The sequence below is a fragment of the Lagopus leucura genome, unplaced genomic scaffold, assembly GCF_019238085.1.
Source record: "Lagopus leucura isolate 7727_CA_CO unplaced genomic scaffold, USGS_WTPT01 Super-Scaffold_810, whole genome shotgun sequence".
NCBI classification, from domain to species: Eukaryota; Metazoa; Chordata; class Aves; order Galliformes; family Phasianidae; genus Lagopus; species Lagopus leucura.
The window spans coordinates 1,924,617-1,952,576 of record NW_024962261.1 but is presented as its reverse complement, the minus strand read 5'-3'; the positions used below and the strand labels follow the sequence as shown (position 1 = coordinate 1,952,576).

Here is a 27,960-nt window from a genome sequence, read left to right as displayed (position 1 = left end):
TGAAATTTCAAGGGCTTTATTTCAATCCACTAAAAACATATGATGCAAATTTAAAATATGCAACCAATCATAACATCAAGAAAAAGAAAAAGAAAAAAAAAGAAAAAACAATTTGAAAACCGTTGTATCTTACATTTCCGGCTATGATGTGGCATACATTAGATAATGCTGAACATAAAAAGTAAAATTTTCAATTCCATCATACTAGTGGTCTGTTTTATATTACACATAAATGTGACTGGGAAGAAATCCAGGATGGCTTGTACAGAAGTTACGTCTGTTTCTCACTGACTGCACTACTGTGTGATTCCTACTTGCTCAAACTTCAACAGCTGTCAGGGGATGCTTGTGCAAAGATTGCAGGACAGGGACAAAAAGTGAAAACTACTAGTACAGTGATAAATACTAATTTGACTACAACAGTTACTCCCTCAGGGTATGGCAAAGCTTCCTTCAGAGGCACTGAGGCAGGTAAAAGCCTGAAGTTCTCACAGGATAGCATTAGGCACCTTGAATCCTAGAACCATACCTGCTCAGTAACAACATAATCCTGGGATTTGGACATTTTATGTGTGTAATGTGGAATATGAGGGTCAACGTATGCTAGAGAAGATGGTCCCTAGGCAATGTCCCATACAAGGATTGCTACAATCTTAAGCCACGTTCTGCAAGTCCTTTCTGTACATATTCTCACACACTATGCAGTAGAAAGGTGAAAGTAGGCTCAAACACAGCATTTCAACTCTGTATCCAGGTATGTGCATTTGTGTGAAGCCCTATGAAGGCCATAATCACAGTAAAGCAGAGGAAGAAAATGAGCAACTTCAGAGGGTCAGTGCTGTCACAAGGGAGAACAAGTATTGGTGGTGTTTGGGAGTTGCCATCAGAACTGCAGCCAACTCTTAAGGATTCACCTGTAATTAGGCAAGTGCTTGCCAAAGAAAGAGCCATGAATAGTTATCTTTCAGTGTTACACTGCTTACCAATCACACAGAATTCCTTCAGTCTGTGTTTGTTTCTTCTCTAGAAAAGTCTGCAGTGGCTTTACTACATGGCTGTATTACCTGTCTTCAAGCTCAGGGGTCTGAAGTGGAGACATCAAACAGGAAAAAGAGAAAGGATGAAATTCAAATTAATGCAGCAGAGTTTTGACAGACGGCACCATCAACCACGAACTGGAAGGTCTGCCACAATATGCTCTTATACCTGCTCCCTCCTGAGAGGGAGATATCTCCCTCTCAGGAACCTTCTGACAGGAAAGGTCACAGCACTGTGCCAAACATATCTCTCAGTGCAAATTTCCATTGCAAAACATGAAAGGTAACAAGGCAGTTGTATAAGCACAATACCAAAATCTGAGTCCTAAATGAACTGAACAAAGAGCTCCAGAGGCAAATATAATGTTTTTGTCAATTATCTATTTTTTTTATAATTTTGGAGGATGATGTGAGAAAGAAGAGGTGATGGAGGTGATGCGACTTTTTCTTACCTTTCAATAAGATTTCAATCAATTTCAGCGTTTGTATTCTCTTCAAGTCCCAGCTTTGCGTAACTCAAGGGTAAACTTAGACCCACAACTGGGCCTACTGTACTTAGCCACAATACAATGTAATTTCTGTATCTAGAAAAAAAAAAAAAAGACACTAAAGAATCCATAAAGCTCTTACTCAGCTTTTCCTGGATTACAGATATAGTTGACAGTAATAAGGTATTTTAAAATGGAGCTCCTCCTTCACTTGAGCCATATCAAGTGCGTTATAATTTTCAGCAGTGAAGTGACCATACAGAATCCCCTTCCATTTGGACCAAGGAAGTTGTTCTGCCCAATTCCACTTCCCGGCTAACTCTACAGCACATAAACCTTGCAAAGCACAGTAGTGTTTCTCACCTGTTGTCTTTTTGTGAACCGGCCATTATAGAGCACATGAACTCATTAGTCCGGCAGGGGTGTAGAACAAAAAATGGCTGTCCAAGTAAGGGATGCTCCTAAGAAATAATGTCAGTTGTTTTATTATACATAAAGAAAACAGAAAATATATCACCTGCATTTGAAAAAGATGTAGAAGGGTTCATTTGATGCAATTCTTCTCTTTTCAGAACTTTTTTTTTTCAGAACCCACATTTTTTTCTACTAAGTTGTTAACAAATCAATACTTAACAGCACATTATCTTACCTAAAAGGAGAAATAAAACCACCAAGTACATTATGTCACAGTTTTAGTTCAAATGTAAAGGTTTCCAAAAGCAGCTCAAGTTACTGTATCAGTATTTCTCCAATGCAAGTGTAAGCAAAACTACTGCATTTGATCACACGTAATATGTAAAACAAAGCTGCTCCATGGAAAATTTCTTTAACATAAAGCCCTGTCAAACTTCTGCTGGGAATTAAACAGAGTTCAATGAGGAGCTTGTAAGGTGAAGCAAGAAAGAGGAAGAGCCAATGAGGTGGCTTTAGTTTTCACTAGATGGCATATCCTGATTTCGGCTATTCTACAGAAAAATGTCCTGAACTTTCACTGCCAGGAAGCCTAATCAAAATTGTCCTGAGGAAAAAAACAATTTTGTGTTTAAGTTTGCATTCAGACACACTCCCCACAGCAAAACTTTCTGCATTCCTTTCCAACTTCACACAGCACAGGGAGCTACTGAAAACTCAATCCAATGTTCCATAAAGCTTTTGCTTTCTTCTCCAACAGCCACTCACACTGAGTATATGTTCTGACTTAATCAAGCTTGCACTCAATCCCTGGCTGTAACAGGAATCTCACACTTGCTTTTACATCCATGATACCAGGACATCAGCCAATCTGACTGTCTCCATGCACCATGCCTTGGGAAACTGATTTTTTAATGCTTCTGAGGTCATTGTTATTGCTTTCCACCAAAACAAACAAATTCTACCTCACCCTCACACTCAGCAAGTGTATAAAGACTTAATATGGGATACCAGGGAACAGCTAGGGGGTGATCCCAGGCAAGGAGGATGTCAGACATAAAGGGCTAAGGCAACTTATGTACAACTGAGCATAGTGTGCATGGCCATCTGCTGAAGCTTCAAAGCACCATGCACAGGAGGGACAAGGAGGGAACCAGGCACAGGCCACCCGGAGTAAACAACAGGGTCATCACCTCCACGCTATGTCCTCTGTGACATGAGCCTGGTTGGCAGCACAGGGCTGCTCACTCTGACCTCAGCAGATACCAACAACAAGGACTGATGTGATGGGCAACTGATCCTGGGCAAAGACCCTGTTCAGTTTGCTTCTAGTGGTGGTTCCATTTCTGGTTTGGTTGAGAAAAAAAACACATAAATTTAATGCTCTGAGACATACATATTTCCTTTGTCCAGGCTGTTGCAGCCAAAGTTCCCTGGTTCCGTGACTGCATATTGTGACTGCACTGCCTACATTGAAGAAAGAAGGCTCATCAAGATTTCTTGCTACACAGTAAAAACTCCTTCTCCAACTCTTTGCTTACGAACAGAAAACAAATCCTGGCCTGTCATCTTCAGCAAAGAGGGCGTATCCCATATTGTCTCTTTCAGTTAAAGGACAGTTGGTTCTGATGCTGAAAACACACCCCTGAGGAGCCATCACTTTTTGTCTAAGAGAGCTTTAAAAAACTTCCAAAAGCTTCAGAACACATAAAAATAATGTTCAGAAGGCTGTGTTTTTACTCTGCAGTGCAAGTAGATAACTTGTGCATTAATGCTACCATCTGTTGGTGACAGTGAACTGATGCTTTTTTCCATTGAGAAATATTGACAGTTTTAATAAAAAAATACATTCAAATTATCTGCTAACTTAAGTCAGTTTATATCTCTAAGAAATTCTAGAAAACACACAGCTTGTGCCAGTGTTAGTCCTCAAAGATAGTAAAAACTGTTAGCTAGCAAAATAATTAAACAAAGATAAAAGCAGCAATTTAACTCAATTTCCTTAAGTGAAGAATATAAAGAGTTAATATGCACACCCAAAAAGAATGGAGAAGATCATCTGGACTTTAAATATCTTAGCACTCTGAAAAAAACCCTAATTTTTCAAAGCTGAATATTGAGCCTGAAGTCAATCCCAACCATCTTGTGGCATGTATTTCATTCTATCCCCTCCTACTTTTTGGTTGAGCCAACTACCAATGAATGAGAAATGGAGGCCAGAGGTCATTTTTTAAAATAACTAGTTAACCTTACGTTCTGCATTTCTCTTTTAGCTTTTCCTCTTCTTACAAGACGACATAGTGAGACTGAAGAATTCCCCAGCTCTAACATTAGATGTCCACATGAAAAAGCAGAGTGCCTTGCAACCCAGTTTTCCAAGAGGGTAAAATCCTTGGTCCTATCTTTAGTGTCAACATATGACATATGAGCATGTGACAAAGGGTCTGAGAACAGTTGGTTTGGTTTAGTCAAACTCTCCTCCTCCCAAGTCTACCATGTTTGTCAACTTATTAAGAGTTTCTTCATGCAGTTTCTGAAACAACGGAAGTGCCAGTGTCCAAATCTTGCTACAATGCACATAATTTTTAATGTCAACAATGAAGAGTCCATGAAGTCAGAAAAGTTTTATTACTACACAGATCCTTCAGCAAGAAATTGGCATAACAGGCATAATGTCAAGCAAACAGCTATGTCTGAAGTGTGAATTTTTCAACAAGCTTATTGCATCAGTTTGTTTTTTCCACCCTAAATAAAAGAAATGAAACTGCAAGAATGGCACACTGTTCAGAACTGTTAGAAGCCTGAAAGACAGGGATACATCACACACTGCATGTCTGACAGGAAGAACACAAAAGGAGAATGGAATAAAAGAAATACCAAGCCAAGGCCCATTATCAGGAGTCTCTAAAAAGGGAAATGGCTGAGGCAAGGAGGAGAGCTGCTGAGCAGTCAAGGAAAACACTCTGAGAGCACCAGATCTGATTCAGTCCAATTCTGCATTCCAAATCCTGTACATAATGGACTCCCCATGAGGCTTAATGTATATTCAAGGTTAAATGACTGACACAGCAGACCTGAGGAGGAACAACCAGACAGTTGCCAAAAAATAAAAAAAATAAAAATCAAGTGTTATCAAAGTTCTGAATGATTTCAGAATGGATATCGAGCAACAGAGCCTTTTCATTGTCAGGTCACCAGTTCAGAGTCAGCCTGGGCTGCCAGTGGCTAGAACTCTTTATTATATGATGGCTGTATATGCAACTGTCTGGCTTCACACAGGCAAATCAGCATTAATTAGAGCCTTGGTGGTGGTGGCTGCATATGCGTCCAGAACTAAGAGCTGTGGCTTACTTTGTCAACCCAGGGGTAGTCCAGGTAGGAGCAAAGTGCTCTGTCAGGAAATGTAGGCAATGTGCATGTGAAATAGTTTTCTAAGTAAAATGCTAGGACAGCAACAGTAGCCTTCAGTTAAACTCTTCTGTACACCTGTTAGGTGGAAAGAATAAAGTCCTACCGAAGTTTTACACACACAGAAAAAGATCACTTTAAACAACAAAGAGCGTTCTCATTTTTGATCACTCATATTGCAGCGCCTTTTACTGCGTGTGAGACTTTCAAGTCAATTGTCACAATCAGTCACTGGCATTGTATGGAAAGAATCCATTTAGAGGTTGCTCTCAACTCTTCTGGACAGCAATACCTGGGCAGTTTGTCTGAAATTTGCAACTTTATCTTCTTGCAGCTATCACTACACTGACCTGTAATGCTGCTCAGCACTGCAATCCACCACACATCTGTGTATCTCTGAGTCTGAACCAAATTTAATGGGAAAACAGATTTTTACAGGGAGCAACTAGCTCCAGTGAATGTGAAAGCTCAAATCATTGCCAAATTTGCTCCCTGCAGGAAACTGTCTTTACTAAGTAACTTCATGAATGACCCAAAAGGATGATCTGCACCCATTTCTGTAGCTGTTTGCTCAGCTCCCTCATATAAAACCAAATAAGCGAGGTGGAAGAGAGATGTAAAATATTTTATTGGGAGTTTGTTGATGTATGTACCTTTGTTTAAGGACGCTGACTGATGTGACTGAGCAGTGTGACAGCTTCCTACTTGTTAGCCGAGCAGCCAGAACCATCCCTGCAGCTGGGGTGGGTTTACTAGGATGGGATTATGAGGTCAAACTGGCAAGCTTAAACTTCTTCCACTAATGTTTATGTTAGATAGTGTGCTTCAGCTCTTGGCAACAATGAAAAGCGAACACTATTGGCTACCAGAGACTGAAAAACACCTCTGTTTTAGAAGCAACTTTTTTTGTGTGCTGTGGAAAGGTCTGCTCTCAAAGTCTGACACAAAGGCTCTGTTTCCGTCCTTCACCCATTCCGTAATCATTTACTAACACAACCGTATTTCCCTCACAAGGTTATGAGGAATGAAGGTGTAAGCTTCATCCCCTCTCTGTGCACTGCCTGTAACACAGTGACACGAATCTGAACAGTGGCAAAAATTGGGTAGCTCCTAAGTGCAAGGAGAATAAAATACAAAACTTCCACTAAATTGGATTATGTCACTTTATCTAGCAGTGCACGTAGGAAATACTATCCATGTCAGATTTAAATTAAAAATAAACATTACTTCAGGTAACGGGTAATTGCCTGTAGGTAGCTGAACTATGCTCTGCTGTTCTCCCCTGCCAGTAGGTATTTTGTTGTCAGTACATCTGTTGTAACAGCACCATTTATCTTCTGTGTCATAACTGGAGATTGTCCAGTAGTAATGGCTTCTATTTTCTCCAGTGCTACATTAACCTGCCTCTGAGCATACATCATAACTTTTATGGCCATTTACGATAGTGCAAGAGATTTGTGCCTGAACTACCTCTGCCCAGATCTAGTTTGCATGATGTCACTTTACAAAAATAACTCACTGAAGGGTGTGAGAACTTCCATGTGGGATACCTTACCAAATAAGCCAGAACCAATTATTTTCAGGTATCTTCCCAGCAGTTATCCCAGTTGTTATCCCAGTGTTATCAGTTATCCCAGTTATCAGGTCAGACAAAGATCATAGAATTAATAAAACACTACCTCAAAATCTCTTCCACTGATGGGCACAGGAATAGTGACACGATGAATAAAGAAGCTGCATGCCCTTCTCTTTTCACCAACTCTTAACCACAGTTAAATGTCTGCTTTTAAGTAAAAATCCTTGACTCAGGATTATGATGCTAGAAGTATTTTACAACCTCAAATTCACAAACTCCTTTTTCATTTCTTGTTTCTATATATGCCAACATACCTTTCTTTTCAATAAAATCAAATTCCTCTAATTCAGATAAACAGTAATAAATTTTGCTTTTCCGATTGAACACATGTCCCACAAACAGAATGATAACTGTACACATGTGAAACCTAACATGTGTTGAACTTGAAGTCAAAAGATGACTTCATATTTCACTTACACATCTGCACAGTTCAGGCTCAAAAAAGCAAGTAAGAAGTAACAAACTCCTATGAATGAGGGCTACGGGAACTTTGAGCCGTATGCACATTGTGATTACAAGAACCAGCTATGGTGCAAAGGCAACAGTACAGCAACAGCTGTCAGATGAAAAATGTTCCAAATGTTTCTCTCCTACTGTTTCCTTTTTCTTACACAAGTTTTTCCTCTAATAATGCAAATACTACAAAAGAAACTCCATTACTATTGCTATGCTGCAGAAGCAGCATTATGGAAATGCAATTACACCAGGAACTTTTATCACTCAGTAAGAAGGTGCAGATCGTAGCAATAAAGCTGTTAGAATACTAACTGTATAGCACTTTTCCATTCTACTGACACGGGTCACAACATTACTGTTAATGCAGCCACTTCATAAAACTCATGTTTAAGTAACAGGACTGGTATTGGTTACAGAGAAATGATAATTAAAAAAAAAAGCCTTCAGACTGGCAAAAAAGCTGGTGAAAGAAATGCGCTTGCAGTAATAACAGTGAGATCAAAAGAAAAAAAATTAAAAAGCTCCTTTTATCTTAGGGAGCCTGGGATACAGTTTATTACCGTGAATGGGTAACATATTTAGTCACCTTGATTCCAATTCACAAACAGAAGACAAGTCATCCTCCTGATATAACTGAGGAAAGTTTCTGTAACTTTGCAGTAACACCCACAGAAGCACTCCTACCGCTAAGCCTGCTGAAGATGAAACAACCTACTTCTGTTTGTAAAAACTGCTAAAAAACGACTATAAAAGTGCAGCTATCATTGTTCTCCTGCATTTTCTGAGATAAACAAAATAAATCTGCACTGATACTGAGCTAGGAAAACTACAGACTGGCTAAGGACTCCGTGAAACAAGAAAGTGAAAACCAGATCAAAAAAAGCAAGTTTATGCAATTACTGAATCCCTTTTTGGGGAAGCCCCCAGAGGGATTCTGATTTATGCTCGAGTTCTTTGCAGAAGAGCCGTTGAAGTTGTCCTTATGATTTAATAGATGTGTTCCCTGTGCATCTGTAAAAACATACCAACTAACTTCAGTGGCAAGTTTATATTAATCCTTCTATTACTACAAACCCCACACAGCCAACTAAGCTTTCTTTTTGCATCAAGTTTGAAGTCCAAGTTGAAAAAGCAATTAATCAAACTGCTGTGATTTTTCTTGAGGAAAATGGAGTTGTTTTGGCAGATTCCACAGCACAAATACATGATGTTACTCAATACACCCAGAAATTCTGTGGGATGAAGCACACCTATCACTTCGTATTCGCTGCTGCTTTGAATCCACCATGGCCAAGAAGGTGTAAATTATGGTTCTGAAGAAACATTTCATAGTACAAATTGACAGTGATTTTCCTATAAATGACATCTAAAACCCTGCTAATGACATTAAGCCTGAATGCAGTCTTTTGTCTACACTTTACAGTAAAATTGTTTTCTTGCTTTGGACAGAGATCTGACCACCACATTCCACACACATGTTACCTCCATATTGCTAACTTATTGCTACTTGTATTGACAGCTGCAGCTTCTGCTGAATGTGACACTTGAACATGTCTGCAGTCAAATGCCATAAACACATCAATCTTGCTTTCCTGATAGCTTTAAACTATCAGAGTGTATCCAAAACCAGAACAGTACTTCTGTCCACAATCTTTGAAGACAGCTTTTTGCTTCTCTTGTCTAATACACAAGTTAAAAAGTCACAGAAAAAGCCTGTTATCCAGAAATAGTGTTTTCAAGGGCAGCAGATGGAAATGAGTTTAAATAGGAACTTTTACTTCAGTTTACTTAACATCTTAGGTCTTTTCTACTTCAGGTGTATTCAAAAGATAAACGTCATCTCTATGTAGTGACTTCTCTAACTAACAACAGTGTTAACAACAGAAATTCTGAAAGATCTGATGTGTATGTGTACCTTTGTGCAGAGTTAACAAATTATTGTAATACATGAAGAGCAGAGAATTTAAAAAGTGTAATAAACAACTAGATAACCAAGATCTAGTATGCCTCATTCCTGAAATCAATTCATCTGACCAATTCCAGAGCGATGAGGCGAAGATCCTTTTTTACTGTTAATATATAAATTTAGTATTTTATTTAACATCTAACATAATATCCTTGAAAAGCATACCTAAGACGAGCATAACATACATCAAAAATAGACAACACTGCTAACACTTACATCTGTAAAATGAGGCTCTGATTATTAAATTTAAGAACAATTGGAATCAAAGCACCAGATGACACTCAGATAAAACTATTTTCAAAGCCTAAACTTCTCAGAAGCATGTAACTTGCATTTAGGATTCTTTAAGAAAACTCTATAGCTAAAAATTGGCAGGTCCATAATTGTATTGTCAAGAAATGACATCTCAGCCATTTTTCCATGAAAATAAACAGATGATTCTTCTTCCATGCTTGCCAAAATGAGATTAATTCAGTTGTCACAATTTTAGTTATGTAGCATATAGACTTAATTAATTACTATTTAAAATCTGTTCTTAAGTTAAGAGATTCAACTAAGGCGCAAAGCTGAAAGATCCAGCAAGCTGTGGAAGTATGGAAATGATACTGGGGACAGATTTCCCACCCTGATTAAAAAAAATGGTCCATTGAAAAAATCATAATCTGTAATAGCATTTGACAAATGCACCCCTAAAGGGCTCACTTTATAGTTCCAGGAGTTCCTAGACAAAAAGATGTTGGAAAGAGAGGTTTCATTGGAATTTTGAGCTTGAAATACTGCAACTAGCAAATGTGATGGCAAATATTTCCATCTCCTCTTTATTGTTTACCAGTAAGTTAGTTTGACTGATAGCTATAGCACAGTCAAACAGTTACAGTTACCACATGGTAATGAACGAAAAGCAAAATTCTGCTGCAGCAAAGCAGCAGGACGCTAATTTAACTATAAATAAATAGTTAACATTTATTTAAATAAATAAATATAGGCAATAAAGGGTCCATAAAAGTGCGAGTGATCTCTCATTCTGAGTTTGGGCCAACGGAAGATTTTCTTTGTTCCTTGTCTCTTCCTATAATGCCAGATGACCGCTTTCTTCTCCTTCACTTAAAGGACCTTGTATTGCCTGCTACTTGAAATACCATTTGTTGGAATACTGAAACTGTACATGTTATATTCTTGCACAGACACTGTAACACTGTCAATGATCACAACAATTTTACTCATGACAGATTCCACAGTAGGCTACAAACAGTGTATGAACTACAAGCCTGACCTGTCACAGTTTGCTGAAGGTAGTCAAGGATCTTCATATTCAATCTAGCAGAGGCAGAAGTTTAAACTGGGATTAATATCCAAGAGAAAAGGAAATGCTGGCACAACAAAAGTGGACAGCAGGAAATGCACAAAGGAAATGAAATTGTCTCCAGCAATGGTGAAGAAGCTTCTCAGTACTTTAGTTGCTGAGTTGCTGAGTACTTACTCAGCAACTAAATGCTTTGTTGACTGATCAAATGGATTGATCTGATCCAGCATCCAGAATCTATTTAAAACAGACTTTGAACACATCAGTGTCTGTAACAGCAAAAGTGAATCACCAGACTCTCTCCTGAGTCCAAAATCTTATGCAAGTGTGAGCTCACCTAGTCTTTAGGAGCAAAAGCTCCCATTCTGCAAGGACATTTTAAGTGGTATATCCGCTTATTCTCGAATTATGCTGCAATGCAGCCAGAATAAAATACACAAAAAGGGGAGCTATAGTAGGGCTCCAGTCAATTTTCAACTTTAAGAGACATCACATGGCTTTGTGAGCTTTGGAGTCTCCATGCAGTTTCATTAACTATCTGACTCTGTAGAGGATATCCATCTTCTCTGATGATTTCATTATGTTTCTTGAAGCTCAGACTGCTGTAAGAATGCAAGAAGCACTTTACTGGATTGTACTAAATCCATCCAGCAACATATCTTGTGTCTTCCAGCTGCAATTGGAAAGACCATTTTAGAAAAACACAAGTTTGCTCCTTTTCTGATGTTCATCCCCCTTGTACAGCTCCAGCATATTTGTTCTATTAGTGTGTTTGAGTAACTTTATAGCCATTTGTGGACAAGTGGTTCCATTAATTTCTCTAAATGCTTTTGAACTGCTGATAGCAGCTGCTTCCAAAACTTGAGAGCACAGGTGCTTAGGCATAAATGCGTAAATTCCATTTGAAATGGCAATTTAGGAGCTTTATTAATACTAATTTTAAAAAAATAAAAATCTGCAGAGGGGCTTGACCAAAAGCCCATGCTATAGAAACAAAACTGGATATTCTTGCAAAGTTTAGTTTTATGATCGTGTCAGCTGTCTTTCACATGGAGTTTAATTGAATATGACATATGTGATAACCACTTCTCTCATATTGTGCAATTAGTGTTACCGTGTGTTTTAGAATTTTTCATAAAAACATTCAATAAGAGGGGAACATTCATTACCCAGCTTCGCTCCAGTAATGAACTGCTGGATCCATACAGGTCTGCTGCAAGGGAAAGACAACCTCAGCTCACAATGAATAATGTCAGACCAGGTAGAAAATATGTCATTTCATCTCTTTCAAAAAATCTCTACCAGAAGATATCTGTGGAATTCCTCTTACCGGAGAAACTGCAAATGGGACATGTAGCATTGACTCATTTTTTCTACAGAAGAAGAACGATGAGGATCAATACTATTACACTGTAATTCATTCAATTAATTATGAATCAGTGCTGAAATATTATTAAACCTCTACTTCAGAATAACTGATCAATTCAAGCACTAGGCCTGAATGCTCGGGCTTGAAAGGCTATCCTGAACAGTATACTGGCAATTGGCAAGGATCCTCCTACCACTTTTTATTTCTATACGAACATTATCAACTAAGCCTCTTTGTTTATGTTACACCATTTAGTACTAGTCTACCATTTGGTCTTTTCCTCCTATGAAATTAGTCAGACTAGGTTTATGCCCATAAAGTCTTACTGGAAGAAACTTGACTCATTGTGACTATGCATTATTAATTAACGCTTAATTTTTAAACAAAACCTACTTGCTAGATCGTACAATACTGTTCCTTGTTTCCAGCCACAGAAGTTCAATGCATCACAGAAACTCTTAGTTTTAAACAAGTATTCACCCCACTTCTCCATTCTTAGATTTTTTCCCTTTGAAACAACCTTCCAATCCATGCTGGTAATATTCCCTTTCCTCAGGATGTTGTACTAATAATTTTCCAAAAATATTAGCAGGGGATCCATAGCAACTGTTGATATGACTCAAAATGATTTAAGAGCAATCTTAGCAACCTTCTGTTAAGATATACTTTATACAGCCTCCCCCACTTAGCAAAATCCCACAATATGGCAAGAAAGATTTGTATGTCTAAGAATAGCTACCTACACACATTTTTCAAGATGACTGAGCCATAATGATTTAAATCCTCCCTACCACAGTTTCAGCAAGATGTGCCTCTACCACACTATATCAATGTGCTCTGCTCAGAGTTTTGAATCTTTTTCCTTTTCTAAATCACACCATTAACATCCCTGACATTTTAGAAATAATGTTTATTGATTTTTCTGTTAACACTGCTATAAATTAAGTGATGTAATGGACAGGATTATTGAAGTACTATAAAGAATATGTCTTTCAGATACTTAACTACATATTGAAAAAGCACAGACACTGGAAAAATACTGCAGTTCTCTGCTGTTCTTGGAAGTTTACGTTTGGAAAGCTACTTTTTATATGACAGAATGGACATGAAAGAGAGATGATATTACAACTACCTGCTAAGTACCAAATGACAGAAGAAAAACAGATGATTCAGATGAAATTGACAAATAAATATGGGAAAAAAAGTCAGAAGTAAGAAAATTCCTTTTTACTTATGATTCTGAAACTTAATACCAGTAAATTTGTGGGACAGAGCTGCTAAAATCCCTTTTTGTTGTAGAGGTGTTATTAGTAAATACCAACACCTTTGGTCATTGTAAGTGAAGAATCAAAAAAGAGCTGAATAGTCTGAAACTGAAGATGCACAAACAAAAGGAAAACAGTAGAATCACCACCAGCCTTTCTCAACTGGTGTTGGTTTCTATTTATGGGTTATACAAGGTGAGCTTTTAAGCTAAGACTTTAAACATTGTATAAGATCTTTTAACAGGCTACCGCATAGACAACAATGATCTTTCTTTCTTAGGAATTTATTGGTTACAGAACAGCAGGAACATACCAAAGGAGAAATAATCTTTTAAGGAAGATGTATGCATGAAATAGAGCCTTGAAGCTGCGAGGGGTCTGGAGTACAAGTCTTACAAGGAGAGGCTGAGGGAACTGGGATTGTTAAGTCTAGAGAAGAGGAAGCTCAGGAGAGACCATGTCACCCTCTACAACTGCCTGAAGGGAAGTTGTGGCAAGGTGGGGATTGGCCTCTTCTTCAGGCTAACAGTGACAGGAATGGCCTCAGCTTTCACCAGGGGAGGATCAGGCTGGATATTAGGAAAAAGTTATCCTCAGAAAGAGAGGTGACGCACTGTGACAAGCTGCCCACAGAGTTGATGGAAGCACTGTCCCTAGAGGTGTTTAAGAAAAGAGTAGAAGTGGCATTTATGGACCTTGTTAGTAGGCATTGTGGTGACAGCTGGATGGTTGGACTGGAAGATCTTACGGTCTTTTTGAACCTTAATGATTCTACGATAACTTAGACCGTTACATTAATCTTTTCTAACACTGGAAACTTCTTAAGAATCTAAGTTTTTGAACCCAATTGGGATCAGAATTTCAGGCTGACAGGAAATGTGAGTTGCTATAGTCCTGAAATTCAGGCCTGCATCTGATCTCACCAGTTACTGCATTTACAGTCAGTACCCAAATGCTGTCAATGTCTTTCTTTCTGGGGCATCTCTAAGGCACTAACACAAGCAAAACACCAAATCATGATACCATACATGAAAGTTGTCTGCTCGCATGCAGGGATATGCACACAGATTTTGAATTCACATTTTGATAATTGATACGCTGGGTCTGAACTGCTTTTAGTAAAAACTGGTACAGAGAAGGAGGGAGGAAGCACACAGTCTGTAACTTCCATAATCCTTCAGAGCCCTGAGTCACAGTTTAGTTTTTTAGACTGTTCCTACAAGACCTTCAACCACCAAGCTTTCATTCTTGTTTTATTGGGCAGTTTTTCAACTGCTGAACCTCCTACTATAATGCAATTCGATTTCTATCCTTGGATGTTTTATTTTACATTCTATCATCCCTATGCATTGATTAAGCCTTAGCTCATACACTTGGTTGTGATTACGCGTTTCTCAGAGGAAGGTCGTGGTTTATGACAACATAACACTCACAGTTTTGTTTTTGTAACAAAACTTTCAGTGATGCTTGTTCCTGACTGCAATCAGATTCATTCACTAGCTTTTAAAATTATCTTGTTTGCTTCAAAACAGAAACAAATGAAAAAATATCAAAGACTGGCACAAGTGAGAAAAACAAAAAAATGGACTTGGGCACACATCTTCAGGGGTATATATCCAACATCCTCTGAAATTCTCACTCAGCTTCTTTCTAAGCTTAGGAATATCTGTTTTTCAGACTACCACGTCTGTCCCCCCTGAAAAAAAAGAAAAGAAGAAAAAAAAAAGCAGTTTTCTGCTTCTCACTATGTGCATAAACAACTATAACTTGTGAATAAGATCAACATCTTTGACTCCTAGCATGTCTGCAATGAGAGTATCCCACAGCCTTCATATAGCAAGCCTACCAAACCTGGTCTCCTATAGAACATATCAAATAGGAAGAAGAGATGGTTGTTTTACCCCACTTGACTCTATAAGCAACTAGAGAACTCATTTGAGATGCAAGAGACCTAGATTCAGCTTTCTTTTCTGCTTGCTTTTCCTAGGAGAGCCATTCACTACCAACCTACATGGTACTTTGAGGTGAGAACATTTCACTTTCCACTACTAAAGTTCTCTATTCTGGACACAGTTTTATAAACACCTGTCAGGACAAAGACAAGATGGAAACGAATTCTGCCTTTGTCTACTGCCCAATCCAGTAAATATTCCAATACTTCATAACAACTTCTAGAAGGTGTCTGGAAAATAAATAGGTCTTTATAGTTCACTTTTAATAGGTAATTGTATGTATCACCAGGTCGTAAGTTAGAAAAGCAGGTGTGTAAAAATAGAAGACAAAATTTGACATTCACCAGTACTCAAGGGGTGGCTGTAACTATGCAGTCACTTTTAATTGCTGCATGTCACTCACATGAGGGGAGACTTCCAAAATGACAAAAGACAAAATGCAGCCTTTTTAAATGAACTTAAGTTTAGTTATCTGTGTACTACGAATTCCGGGTTGATAAACTATACCATACCCATGGCAAAACCTGTTCACTTAAACAGTAAGGTTTCTCCCACCTTGCTTCTTTTCTGTTCTTTGCTCTCCACTGATTGGTCTTGATACTTTCTCCTATACTTATTGGATTGTCTCATCATTTAGCATTGCACCATGTCACTTTTGGGCTTCTGCCAACAAGACACCTCTGGTACATCGTACCTGGATTTTCATATGGCAGATCTGACATTGGCTTACATAAAGGAGGACAATTAGGTTGGAGCTTTTATATGCAATGCCACTATATATCTACCTAAAGTGATACTGGATTTCTCTGCTAAATATCAGAGCATATGTGAGAGAAACACATCTTGATGGCATCCATTACCATGGTGACTCGTTTCTTCATTCCTTTGTATAGACTACTATTACCATTTACCTTAAATTTCTTTTAGCTGGATCCAGTTGCTCAAAGCTTTGCAGAATGTTTCTTGTTTTGTTCTCTACTATGAATTGAAATCTCTTCAGGACCTTCAGAGTTATTTTCACATTCATCCTGTTTTCAGCTTCTCTTGTGATATTTCTGTTTCTCTCCAATCCACTCGCCTGAACATTTACATCTCTTATTCATTCTAAAGGCCAATATATAGCCAGCTTAATAATTACTTTTGAAATGCCATGCAACCAAAGGAAAAAAAACAGGGCTAGAAGCCTCAGGAATCCAGAAGTTCCCCCAGGATATTGACAAGGGCAATGCAGGGCTGGGATTTCATCCTAATTCCCATACAACAGAATAAATCAACTGCAGGACAGTTGAGGAAAGCTATTCTGTTTGCGTTTCAGGAAAAGTTACACCAGACACTCAGAAAGCAGCTTCTTCAGAAAAACCCATTTCTAGCATCCATTAATTCAAAAAGGCACAGAGCCATTCTTTTGAAATACGTAGGGAGTAATAACTAATACAGTATATCCTCAAAAGCACTCACCAAGTTACAAGAAAACTATTCAGGACACAGACATGCAATGTCTGCAATTCCATTTCTGATTCTTCATAAAAAGAAGCTAAAATCACAGTTGGCAAGGGTTCTAAAATGCAACAGTAATCCATAAATACTCCTTAATTTTCCTGTTATGGCAGAATTAAGCTACTTCCAGCTCACACAGATCTTACCAGGTGTGCTAAATTGATGTCATTATAAACCATCAGGAAATACCCACAGAGACCTGTAGCAACATTTAGAAGTTTTGTTAAACAGCTGTGTGTTATAATTGATTTGTATTATTTAAAACAGCTAAAGCAAGTTATCTCCGGATGTAGAAAAGGGATGACTGAAGACTCCAGGGAGATTTAACTCACAAGAAAGCCAATCATGGGAACTTCATTTGAGCATTTTAAGATTATTACTAGAGGAAGTGCAATTAAATCATCACCATTTATCAATTATCATTATAAAATACTATGCAACCTTATCATACTAATTTATTTATGACAAGGTAACTAGATGATTTCTGCTTTCTGCAATAAAAATCATCTAGTCAGTAAAAACATCTGAAGGCACGTTCTCTAAAAATGAATGTGACTTTCCAATGATAATCAAAGGTAACAAAAAAAAGTTCAAATTTTACCTAAAATCTGTTTTTAACTACATTGGCAATGTATTTCCCACACATCTAAGCTCTTTAGCGCTTAGGTACTGTTCCACTTCTGGTCTCAGATATAAAGGGAAGAGTATGAAAATTTCATAAAAGACACAGAATATAAGTTACAAATGCTCAGTTGACACCTGTGGATCTGTGACTTACATGTGGCAGTGTGACTGCCTCCTCCCCAGCCTACCAAGCGTTTAAGTCAAGGGTTAAAAGTTAAATAATTATCCAATGACATTTTTGTTCATTTTTTTCCCAATGGTGAATTGCTTGTAGAACTTAAAATTTTTTGTCTGTTCTGGAGCAAAATCCTAAATGTTCTTTCTCTGCTGTTCATGTGTACTGAGAGTGCAAGCTTGTTGTGGTGAGTTTGCCCAGTGACTTGTATTACATGATCTGTGTCCCTGCAGGCAAAGCCTAACCCACATAACAAAATGGGTCAGCAGAAATGCAGAAGAGAAGAGAAACTGTATCTTTCATTTCAGAACCCTGACCCACTTGAGGGCAAAAAACACGCTTTTTCTTGCAGACCTAACTTGTTTTGATCTGAGCCTTGCTGGCTATTACTTACAGTATGCTTGTATTATGTTTTATAATTTCTGTGAGAATTCTCTTATTTTCACTGTTGTCTTATATGTGATCTGGCATACGTATCTCTCAATTTACAAGGGTAGGTGTTATACCAGCAGTTGCCAGCTCTTGTAATACAATAGTGTTGGCACAGCTAATTGTGCCAGTGCTTTCCCTCCCCTCCAAATTTGTCAGAGACGTACCAAAAAACATGCATTCCCTTTATATTCTGGTCACTGGAATGAATGACCACAAGTGAATGTACCCTCACTGCCTGGTGCCTTCCTGCTTACATCTAAAATTAAAACTACAGACCTCTTAAAGCCACTTTCCCAGGGGCTCTCTCACAGGCATGTAGAAAAGCACATTTTCAATGCAGGAATGCAGTTGGTGCCTATGGACTCTGTTCAATACTGATGTGAAGCAGGCTTACCTCACTCAGGACAGTGAAATTCAATGGTCTTAAGCCACAGGTACATAGGCTTCATGGAGAAGACGTGTGCAGAAGACATAGGGGAAAAAAAGTAATTCTAAATTGCATGTTTATTAGAACAGCTGAAGGATCTTACCATCTCCAGCTTCTACCTGCCAGCAGTTTCAGTATCATGCTTGAGGCTCAGTCTGTATTATTCTAGAAGAAACAGCTTAACTTGGTCGGCAATGTCCTTATTTAATGGACATTGCTTAATGGACATTATTTAATGGAGTAACACCTTGATGTGTTATGTTCCAAAGTATTTTGCTATATAACTAATAATTTCTTGGAAATGTTCTTTCTCATATCATAATTTCTGTTTGTCACTGGATTCATATAGGCTGAACTGCCCCTGGGAAAATACCACCAAGTCAAGAGGCTCAGCATGCCATACATTTTACCATCCGTAAAACAAGTGCATGTGTAAGCCTCATACACATCTCCAGCTATAAGATGTAGGACAGTTTCACTTTACTGTTCATTAAGAGTAATTTTGGGGTGGAAGTTTTCTGGTTTTCCTTTGGCTTCCATTACTTTGATTTTATATATTTCAAACATATTCTTTATACTTTATTCTCAGTAGCACTGCATTATGATTTATTATCTATACAGGGTTGTAGGTTCTTGCAGTGCTTTGCATCAAATAGAAAGAAAGAAACTGTGCTATCTATTGAATGTGAATGTGGCTTTAGGCCACAGAGGAATCTGGAAGGTTGTATTAGAAGGCAAAAACACCTCCAACATGCACACAGCAAACACATCTATATATTTTTACATGTATAAACTATCCACAAGCCAGAACAGCTCAGCTGGGAAATACTAAAGATTTTAACACCAAAAGATTTCTATCATCTGACTATAGGTCTCTATCTACCAGGAATGCAAGAATATACATTCAATGAAGGCAAAGTTAATTGAATCCTCTGCCTCTCTATGCAGAAACAGTGATCACTTAGCTACAAATCTTTAACTTCAGCTATGAATCACAAAACTTTACAATCTGAACTATAAAACTTTCTCCTACAGACAGACAGCTACCTGCTAGCATAAAATCTAATTTTCTCATCTTCATTCTGCAGTAGACAAGCTGGGTAATTAACACTTTATTTAAAAGCATCTACTATGAGAGAATCTGCAAACTCACAATTAGAATTCAGAAATGCACAGTGAACATTGGATTAACCAATGTCTGTGAGATTCCCAGGGAGCTATTATAATACAAATAATAGTCTGTGGCTGAAAAAACATGAATGTTGCCTGTGTTCCCATGACTGAGTACTATTTACAAACAGTAATTAAGTTGTATTAGTTGAATTATGGGAACACCTGTAGACCTCAGTTGAGGCTACATTCCTGTTGTGCCAGCTGCTGTATTAAGAAACCTGTGTACCCGGAAACAGCTAAGATCAAGAAGCCAGTGACTGAAGCAGTAGAAGAATAGAGGCATCAGTATGTTCATCTGATGATAAAGACTTCACACTTGGAGAGTCTCCACTCTTTGTCCAAATTTGAACTGCAGGCCTGGAGCAATCAGCTCAGCTCTGAGCCATGTCACTTTTCCTATGCACAAGTGAGACTATTTTCAAGACAGCCACCATGCAACCCCAGAAACATGGTATAAATTGCTGAAATAGTCTAGTGACTTCAAGACCACTTCAAATAAAAGTGATTTGAATAGCTCTAAAACAAGGCAGTGATAGCAGAGTTCACTAATCTGTTTCCTCTTGTAAAACAGTATTCATTAATCACTGATTCTTAAGCACAGTTGTCAGGAATAACATATTATTTGACTGAGAGATAAATTTTCTCTCCTTCAATCCTAGCAATTAGAAATTTATTTAAAATAAAAAATTATACAGTCTTTTTAGTAATTTGATTAGCAGACAATCTGGGAAATGTTGCATTACTAGACAAAACTTAGGTAAATAAGACTACTTTCTTATGTACCCAAATCCATGATTACTCAAATCACCAAGATTTTCAAGATTCAAAATTTCAAGATTGGCTTTGGAAAATTATTTTAAGTGAGAGATAATGTCACATTCAGTTTTAAGTGGTAAATTCTTCAAAATCCAGGTCTGAAACTGTAGTTGGCTAAGTGGCTCAAACAGCACCTCAGTAAGACTTTTATTTGCATACAGAAGAGAAATAAGACCAGCAAGGATTTGGGCATATATTGCATTCATCAATTGTGTAAAGGACTAGTGGCTTCTCACCTGCTGTGTAATAGTGTCCCATGGCCCTTCCTGCAGACGAGCCTGGTAGCACACATGAACACTTTTCCAAATTTCATCCAGAGTTAAAGGTCTTCCATCTGTGGTAGTGGGAAGGGGAAAAAGCACCCACAGTTAACACACTTAAGTAGACAGTATCTTTAGTAGAGAGCAGCAAAAGTAAATACAAAAATACTGATTCTCTGGAGGGAGAGGGAAACAATCATATCAAAATGTGATTGAGACACTTCTGGCCTCATAACTCCGGTACAGCACAGTTCAAATCCTAACTGGATATCTGTATAAAACTATCCTGAATTCTCAAAACTGACATAAACACTCTGATCATCTTTTGTCTCTGTCACCTGAGAGCAACAACTTACTTTCCAGGTTGCAAGTTGTAAAGTTAAACTAATTATGTAAAAAAACACTTGGGTAAAAGAGATTGAAGAACACTGCCCTTCAGTAACCTAGATGACTGCATTGTTGCTGCAGGCTTTTAGTTAGGATTATGCCAAGATATTAGTGTCAACCATTTTGAAAATAAGCGTCAGGTTTTTTCCTGAATATTTGTTTTTGACAAACAGCAGCAGGATATTTGGATATATTTTCAATAAGTAGCTACATCTTAGCATTTATTAAGTGTCAGAGACTGTTATTGTGTGATAACTAGTTTTATTCTACTGACACTTTCACATCTATAAAATGAACAAGATTTATGCACCAAATTAACATCTGAATACCACGTTTAGGTGTAAGTTAACAACAGCTGCCTACTGCCACTGTTTCAGTCTCTGCACACATTTTACAACGCAGCTCCAAGTTTTGCCCTTACATAAGCATGACAGAGCAGGAGCATTAAGATATGTAGCAAATGAAGCATCTGTGAAGGCAACAGAATATTCGGTAGATACACTAAGCTATCTTCAGGAAGGTGAGACCAGCTAGATCTTCATGTCCTAGAGCCTATCATGGCAGATATCAAAGTTGCTCTGGAGGCGATCTAACACCTACTAAGAAATTTGGTATTAGCATGTAAGTCAAGTTTAGAAAGAAATATTTACATTCAGATCATCAGTGTATAGGTAATACAAAATGCCATGGATTTTGTATTGAAAATGCCATTTTCAGTTTTCTGATTGCCTGCTAAGGCAGTCCAGAACAAGTCCCAGTGCAAAATGTAAAATAACACACATTTCAATAAAAAATTTCATCTGCTCCTCTCGATTTTGCTCTGTACACCTTTGTATTTGTGAACTGTTGGAACATCCCTTGAGCAAATTCAGATTATACACATGGAATGTATTATTCTAACTTTAACTATCTCTAACTTAAACTGCTCAACTAAATTTTACATTGATAGAAATGATAGAGTACATAACAAGTATTAAGCATGTTATAGTTAGAAATCACCAGTTTTGCTTTTACTTCATGTATGAAAAGGAGTACATGTTCCATTTCAGTACAGTATTATTTTCATTTCAGACAAAAATATGAATAAATTTAAACTAAAACCTTTACATTACCTAAGTGAGATCACAATAAAAAATGGCACTGGTTATTATAAAGGGATTGCAGCATTTCACATAGGAACAAAAAAACTGATCTGGGCATTCTGATCATGGGATTAACATAGTGAAATATGTTTGGATTTAAGCCCCTTGCAAATTTTGAATTTTCTTCACAAATTTAATATGTTTCACTAAACTTTAAATGAGTTTGAAATCGGTCATTTTTTTTTTATTTTAATTGAGCAAGGTTTCATACATACTTCCAAGTAAATTCCTATTCTTCCTAAATTCTTAACTGAGCTTGACCAGTTTGGTTTCCTAGAAGGACAGATGATTAATGGGCAGTTTCCACATTGCCCCTTGCAGGATGAAGACCTGAAATGCTAGCATTTTCTCTCTGCATTTAAGAAATAAAATAAAATAACCAAACTAGAACAGAACAGAATAGAATAAAAAATACATTATGATCCCAAATTTGTGACAGAAGTATGAGAAATAGAAGAGTTTGAAGTTTTGGTAGCCTGCTTTCTTTTGTTGCTGTTTCCAAGTTGGAATACAAGCATTTCCGATAAAACTAATTTCAGTTAACCTGAGTGGATGTGGTGTTACATTTTAAACTCCTTGGCTTATGTGAGTACAACACAACTGAAGCCATTTTTCTCCCAAGCTCCCACCCTTGCACAAGTAGACACATCTGTATTCTCTGGGTACTTTTACTCCACCTCTGCAGGGCTGCCAGCATTCGCAGGTTCAGCAGTCCATTTTGCATCTCTGCAATCCCCGCACATCCAGCTGCCTAGCCAGGCAGGTCAAAAATTGTTGCTGTTGTTATCAACGGGCCTGTGGCACCTGCGGGGCCTAGCAGCCATTGGGCCTTGCCATTGCTGCGTCTCTATACTCAGCTCTCCATAGTGGAGCTCAACTCAGAAAGCACTGCTGGAAAAGGAAGGCAGCAACAAGCAAAGAGACATGGCAGCAGAGGAAGGTGTGGGCTGCAAATTCACTCAGCAACGTGCTTATTTATTCGTCAACCACCCAGAGGCTGAGGTGTCTGCTGCTCGTCCCAAGCCCTGCACTAGGTCTAGCTGGAAGCTGGTGTGTCGACAAAGGAGAAAATCTGTGGTTTTGTGTAATTCAGCTTATTAAATAATCACACAGTTTGCCACAAAGAGTGAAAGGAAATGTATACCACACAGCAGGAGCTGTGTGTGGGCCAGCCTAGGCTTACTGTACCTTTTTGAAACACTGTGCTCAGAAAGCCACAAATCTGCACACAAGCCATCATTAGTACCAACAGGTGAAACACAGGCTTTGATGCAACAAACATGACACCTATCCTGCAACAGAGGCCAAAAGTACCTGAGAAACAACCACCAAAGGTTTTTTTAAGAGAAAGGTGCTAAAGGACAGGAATCAAAAACTCCTAAATATTGGTTCTGCTTCTCCCTTTCACTAGCTGTGAGCTTGAATCAATTGTTTCACCTGCACCAGCCACTATAGCCTTCCTATCAGAAGCTCAGATTGCTATGATTTCGATTATCTTGGCTATAATGACCGATGTCATTTACCTGGACCTGAGCAAGGCCATTGACATGGTCCCCCACCACATCCTCATCTCCAAATTGGAGGGAAGTGGATTTGATGGGTGGACGACCCGATGGATAAGCAATTGGTTGAAAGGCCGCAGACAGAGGGTGGTGGTCAATGGCTCTATGTCCAGGTGGAGGCCGGTAACAAGTGGTGTCCCCCAAGGGTCTGTCTTGGGACCGGTGCTCTTTAACATCTTTATTAATGACATCGATGAGGGAATTGAGTGCACCCTCAGCAAGTTTGCTGACGACACCAAGCTGAGTGGTGCGGTTGATAGGGTGGAAGGAAGGGATGCCATTCAGAGGGACCTCGACAGGCTGGAAAGCTGGGCTCGAGTGAACCTAATGAGGTTCAACACGGCAAAGTGCAAGGTTTTGCATTTGGGCCGGAAGAACCCCAGGCACCTGTACAGGCTGGGAGGAGCGGTCCTTGAGAGCAGCTCGGCAGAGAAGGACCTGGGGGTCCTGATGGACGAGAGACTGAACATGAGCCAGCAGTGCGCTCTGGCAGCTCAAAAGGCAAATGGGATCCTGGGCTCCATCAGGAGAGGGGTGGTCAGCAGGGACAGGGAGGTGATTGTCCCTCTCTACTCGGCTCTTGTGAGGCCCCATCTGGAGTACTGTGTCCAGGTGTGGAGCCCTCAGTACAAGAAAGACATTGAGATTTTGGAAAGGGTCCAGAGGAGGGCGACTAAGATGATCAGGGGGCTGGAGCACCTCCCCTATGAGGACAGGCTGAGGGAGTTGGGCTTGTTCAGCCTGGAGAAGAGAAGGCTGCGGGGTGACCTCATTGCAGCCTATCAATACCTGAAGGGAACCTACACCCAGGAGGGGAGTAAACTCTTCAAAAGGGCTGATAACAGCAGGACTAGGGGAAATGGTTTTAAGTTGAAGGAGGGAAGATTTAGGTTGGATGTTAGGGGGAAGTTCTTTACTAGGAGAGTGGTTAGGCCCTGGAACGGGCTGCCCAGGGAGGTTGTGGATGCCCCGTCCTTGGACGTGTTCAAGGCCAGGTTGGATGGGGTCCTGGGCAACCTGATCTGAATGTGTATGTTTGGTGGCCCTGCCAGGCAGGGGGGTTGGAACTACATGATCCTTGAGGTCCCTTCCAACCCGGGTGATTCTGTGATTCTGTGATAATAAATTTTTCTGAGAAAGCCTTGTTGAAGTCAGCTGGGGTTAACTAACTCGTGTCACCATAAGCTAGTTAAGAATAGTTTAAAAGCAGATGGGCTTTTTTATTTGTTTGGGGTTTTTTGTTTGTTTTTATACCCAAAACCATGACATAACTCATTCTTACAGGACAAGATCTTAAGAAGAACTATTTGTCTGAGAAAGAACAGAGTGGTTGCATGCTTCTGACTTCAGAGAGTAAGCCTGATTTCTGGAAAGCACATCCATCAGGCTCAGCACTGTTATGAATACAGAAAGTCATGCCTTCAGGGTTGGAGGAAGTTACATTATCTCACAAGCTGTCTCTCTATAACCACTGATTAGCATGGCTTTTATTGGCAGGGACCTATCTATGTCAGAGAGCTAGACATATTTTGAACTGGTCAATTTGAAAATCCCCTCTCTTCACTCTTTTCTAGGTGAGTGAGGCTGTAGTCTTTACTGACTCCCCTTAGTCCTGCTCTTTTTGGTGCTCTGCCAGTATTAAAGATTCTTCCTCTGCCTTTGTAGGAAAAAGAAGCAGCAAACTGTGAGACAAGTCATTCTTTTCTTGCAGGGTATTTCCTGACTGATGCCTGTGTGCATCTGTGATTTTGTTACTGCCACCTCACTGTCAGTGCAAGAGTGTAAGGCTTTAGATGAAGATGGTTCAGGAAAAGAACAAAGTTCCTTGACATCTTAAAGATGAAGAAAAGGGGAATATACTCTGCTGATTAAAGAAAGCTTACTGGACCTAGCCCAGCCCATCTGGCTGATGCCAGCATTGAAGGGAAAGGCTAATTGCCTAGACCATCTGTCTCTAAGAGGGCTAATTGCTGACATCAGATCTCAGCAAGGGTTCGTGCATTTCTTCAGCTACCTCTGTGGTAATCTCAGAAGCCAGAGAAAGAAGGGCCTCTGCTTTTGAAAGGTATGGCACAGATAAAACTGATTTTGGAGAACAAACACTGAGTTCTCTGACACTCTGAGGTACTGAGGACCACTGCTCTGAGCTCCTGACACAGACTAGGACTTCGTGAGGTCTGAATTTAGGAAAATATGCCACAAGGGAAGTATCATGAAGTAGTGAAAAACGTTTCTTAGATTTATGTATATCTATCCTAAAATCATCTTCCTATCTCCCAAAATGTTTTCAATCACCCTTCCAGGCAGTCATCTCGTTTCATCATTTTCAGCCGAAGTATATCCTTGCACAGAACAAGATTATCCCTGCAAACCTATTCCCAGAGACTACCAGAAAGTTCAGATGCTCTTCAAAACATTTTAGTTCTGTTGCAGTTGTACCTGTATCTTGTACTACCTTACATAATTAAGTTCCTCTGACACACACACAAAAAAAAGGGTCTAAAGATGAATACCAGAAAATAAGTTATCACATGCGATTTAAAAAGCAGCAAAAAAGCAGCAAGGGTAAAGATACAATGCAGCTTTGCAACTTTTGCCTTCCTCCAGAAAGGACTGACCTGCAATTTTTTTTTATCACAACTGCTAGCAGAAAGGAGTAAAAACCAGACGTCTTCACTTACACAAGCTCCTGAAGATACAAACCCTGCCAAGGAGGATAAGAAAAAAACTCCACAGGAGTATTTTCTGAAGTCTTTTTCCTAAGAGTTTCTCCTGGAGTCAGTAAAAATTCACATATGACGGTAGAAATGAAGGATTTAATTGTTCTAGCAAAGTTCTTAGAGTCTATTTGAAATATTGCACATTTGGACAGGCCAGCACCAGCTGCTATCATAGCATACAAAGTAAGGAAGTGAATATTGCAAAACAAGCAGAACTACTTAGTCAGGTTGAACAAAAAAAATTATCATTTCCTAGGCAAGCCTCGAGTTGTAATGGCCACTTAACATACTGCCAGAGAGGAAGCTGTGTTAAATCCAACCTCCTTGCTCTTCTGCTGGGGAAGACAAGACAGGGCAGAGCTGTGGAAACACTGAAAGGATTATAATTCACCTTCACCTCTTGCAACATGCTCTAATTAGCATGAGGATCAGTATGGACAGGATTCAAGAGAAACCATGAGTAGCTCACAAGAGACTTGTGAAGAACCATTCTACTAGTTAATCTGCAAACAATAGCAGGAATTTAGAGTGGGAAATCGATGCAGGTCTCAGAAGATTTTTCCCTGTCTATTTCAGATTAAGAATGCAGTGAGCATTTCTAGCTGTCTAAGAAACAAGGTGAGGAAAGGAATCACTGAAAGACTGTCACCCTTGTAAGGAAAAAAATATTAGGGCTTTGCCTAGTTTTCTGCATAACATACTCAGAGCAAGACAAAAGATACCCTTCTGAGATAGTTTAGGGAGCTGTAACTGCACATTTCTGGAAACCCCATGCTAAGGCCTTCAGATAGCACGGGCACAGGCAGGTAAATTATTTGCAGTTATGACAGAATGTTTTGTTTTCAAAACTAAACTATCCAGAACTACAACCAGAGAGTATTAGATGAAAACATTCTTGGAGAAGTACTTACTACCAGTATTTAGTAACCTTCTTTCTTCAAGAGTTAGAGAATGTTACATGTTAGAAGAAAATGTTAAATATGAAAGACAAGCTAATGGTTTAAGGAATTATCTGAAAAGATCATTGTTCTCCATCGTGAAAGGTTCCCAAGAAGCATTTTAAACCACAATCTTAGTTGCAAGAACAATAACAGATTTGTACTGCAAGGGGAGCTGTTGGCACGTAATACTGCAACTGTGCATTAGATCATCCACTAGCTTCTGTAATATCTACTTCCAGATATAAGGAGTCATGTTTCAACACCTCCGATTCCCTGATGCTGACAAGCTAAACAACTTGTTTTGTCTCTGGGAGCTCTTCTCTGGTGATTAACTGCTTATGGTGAATACTAATTATATGAAAGTACAGTATAGTCGAAATAGTGTCCTATTTCTTCTACCTGCAGCATCTCCATCCTCTTCTGTAGAGACTGTGTGCTATTAATTCAGCTAAAACCGAGATGATGACATTTTTCAGGACCACAAATAGGTTAAGCTGTCTCTTTCAAGCAAAA

General features: G+C 38.9%; 1 protein-coding gene across 2 annotated transcripts in view; it reads right to left on the bottom strand.

Annotated features, from left to right (window-relative positions):
* ATG10 (autophagy related 10) overlaps nucleotides 1-27,960 on the bottom strand; it is an 86,841-nt gene continuing 58,881 nt past the window's right edge. The window contains exons 5-8 of one of the 2 annotated variants that reach the window (XM_042866337.1): nucleotides 20,672-20,769; nucleotides 1,889-1,986; nucleotides 1,490-1,621; nucleotides 1-1,084 (exon numbers count right to left, since the gene is read on the bottom strand). In XM_042866337.1, coding sequence (XP_042722271.1) covers nucleotides 1,504-1,621; nucleotides 1,889-1,986; nucleotides 20,672-20,769 — 314 coding nt within the window. In that variant the 3' untranslated portion in view covers nucleotides 1-1,084; nucleotides 1,490-1,503. The remainder of the gene's footprint in view (nucleotides 1,085-1,489; nucleotides 1,622-1,888; nucleotides 1,987-20,671; nucleotides 20,770-27,960) is intronic. The other variant, XM_042866338.1, reaches the window with a different exon arrangement.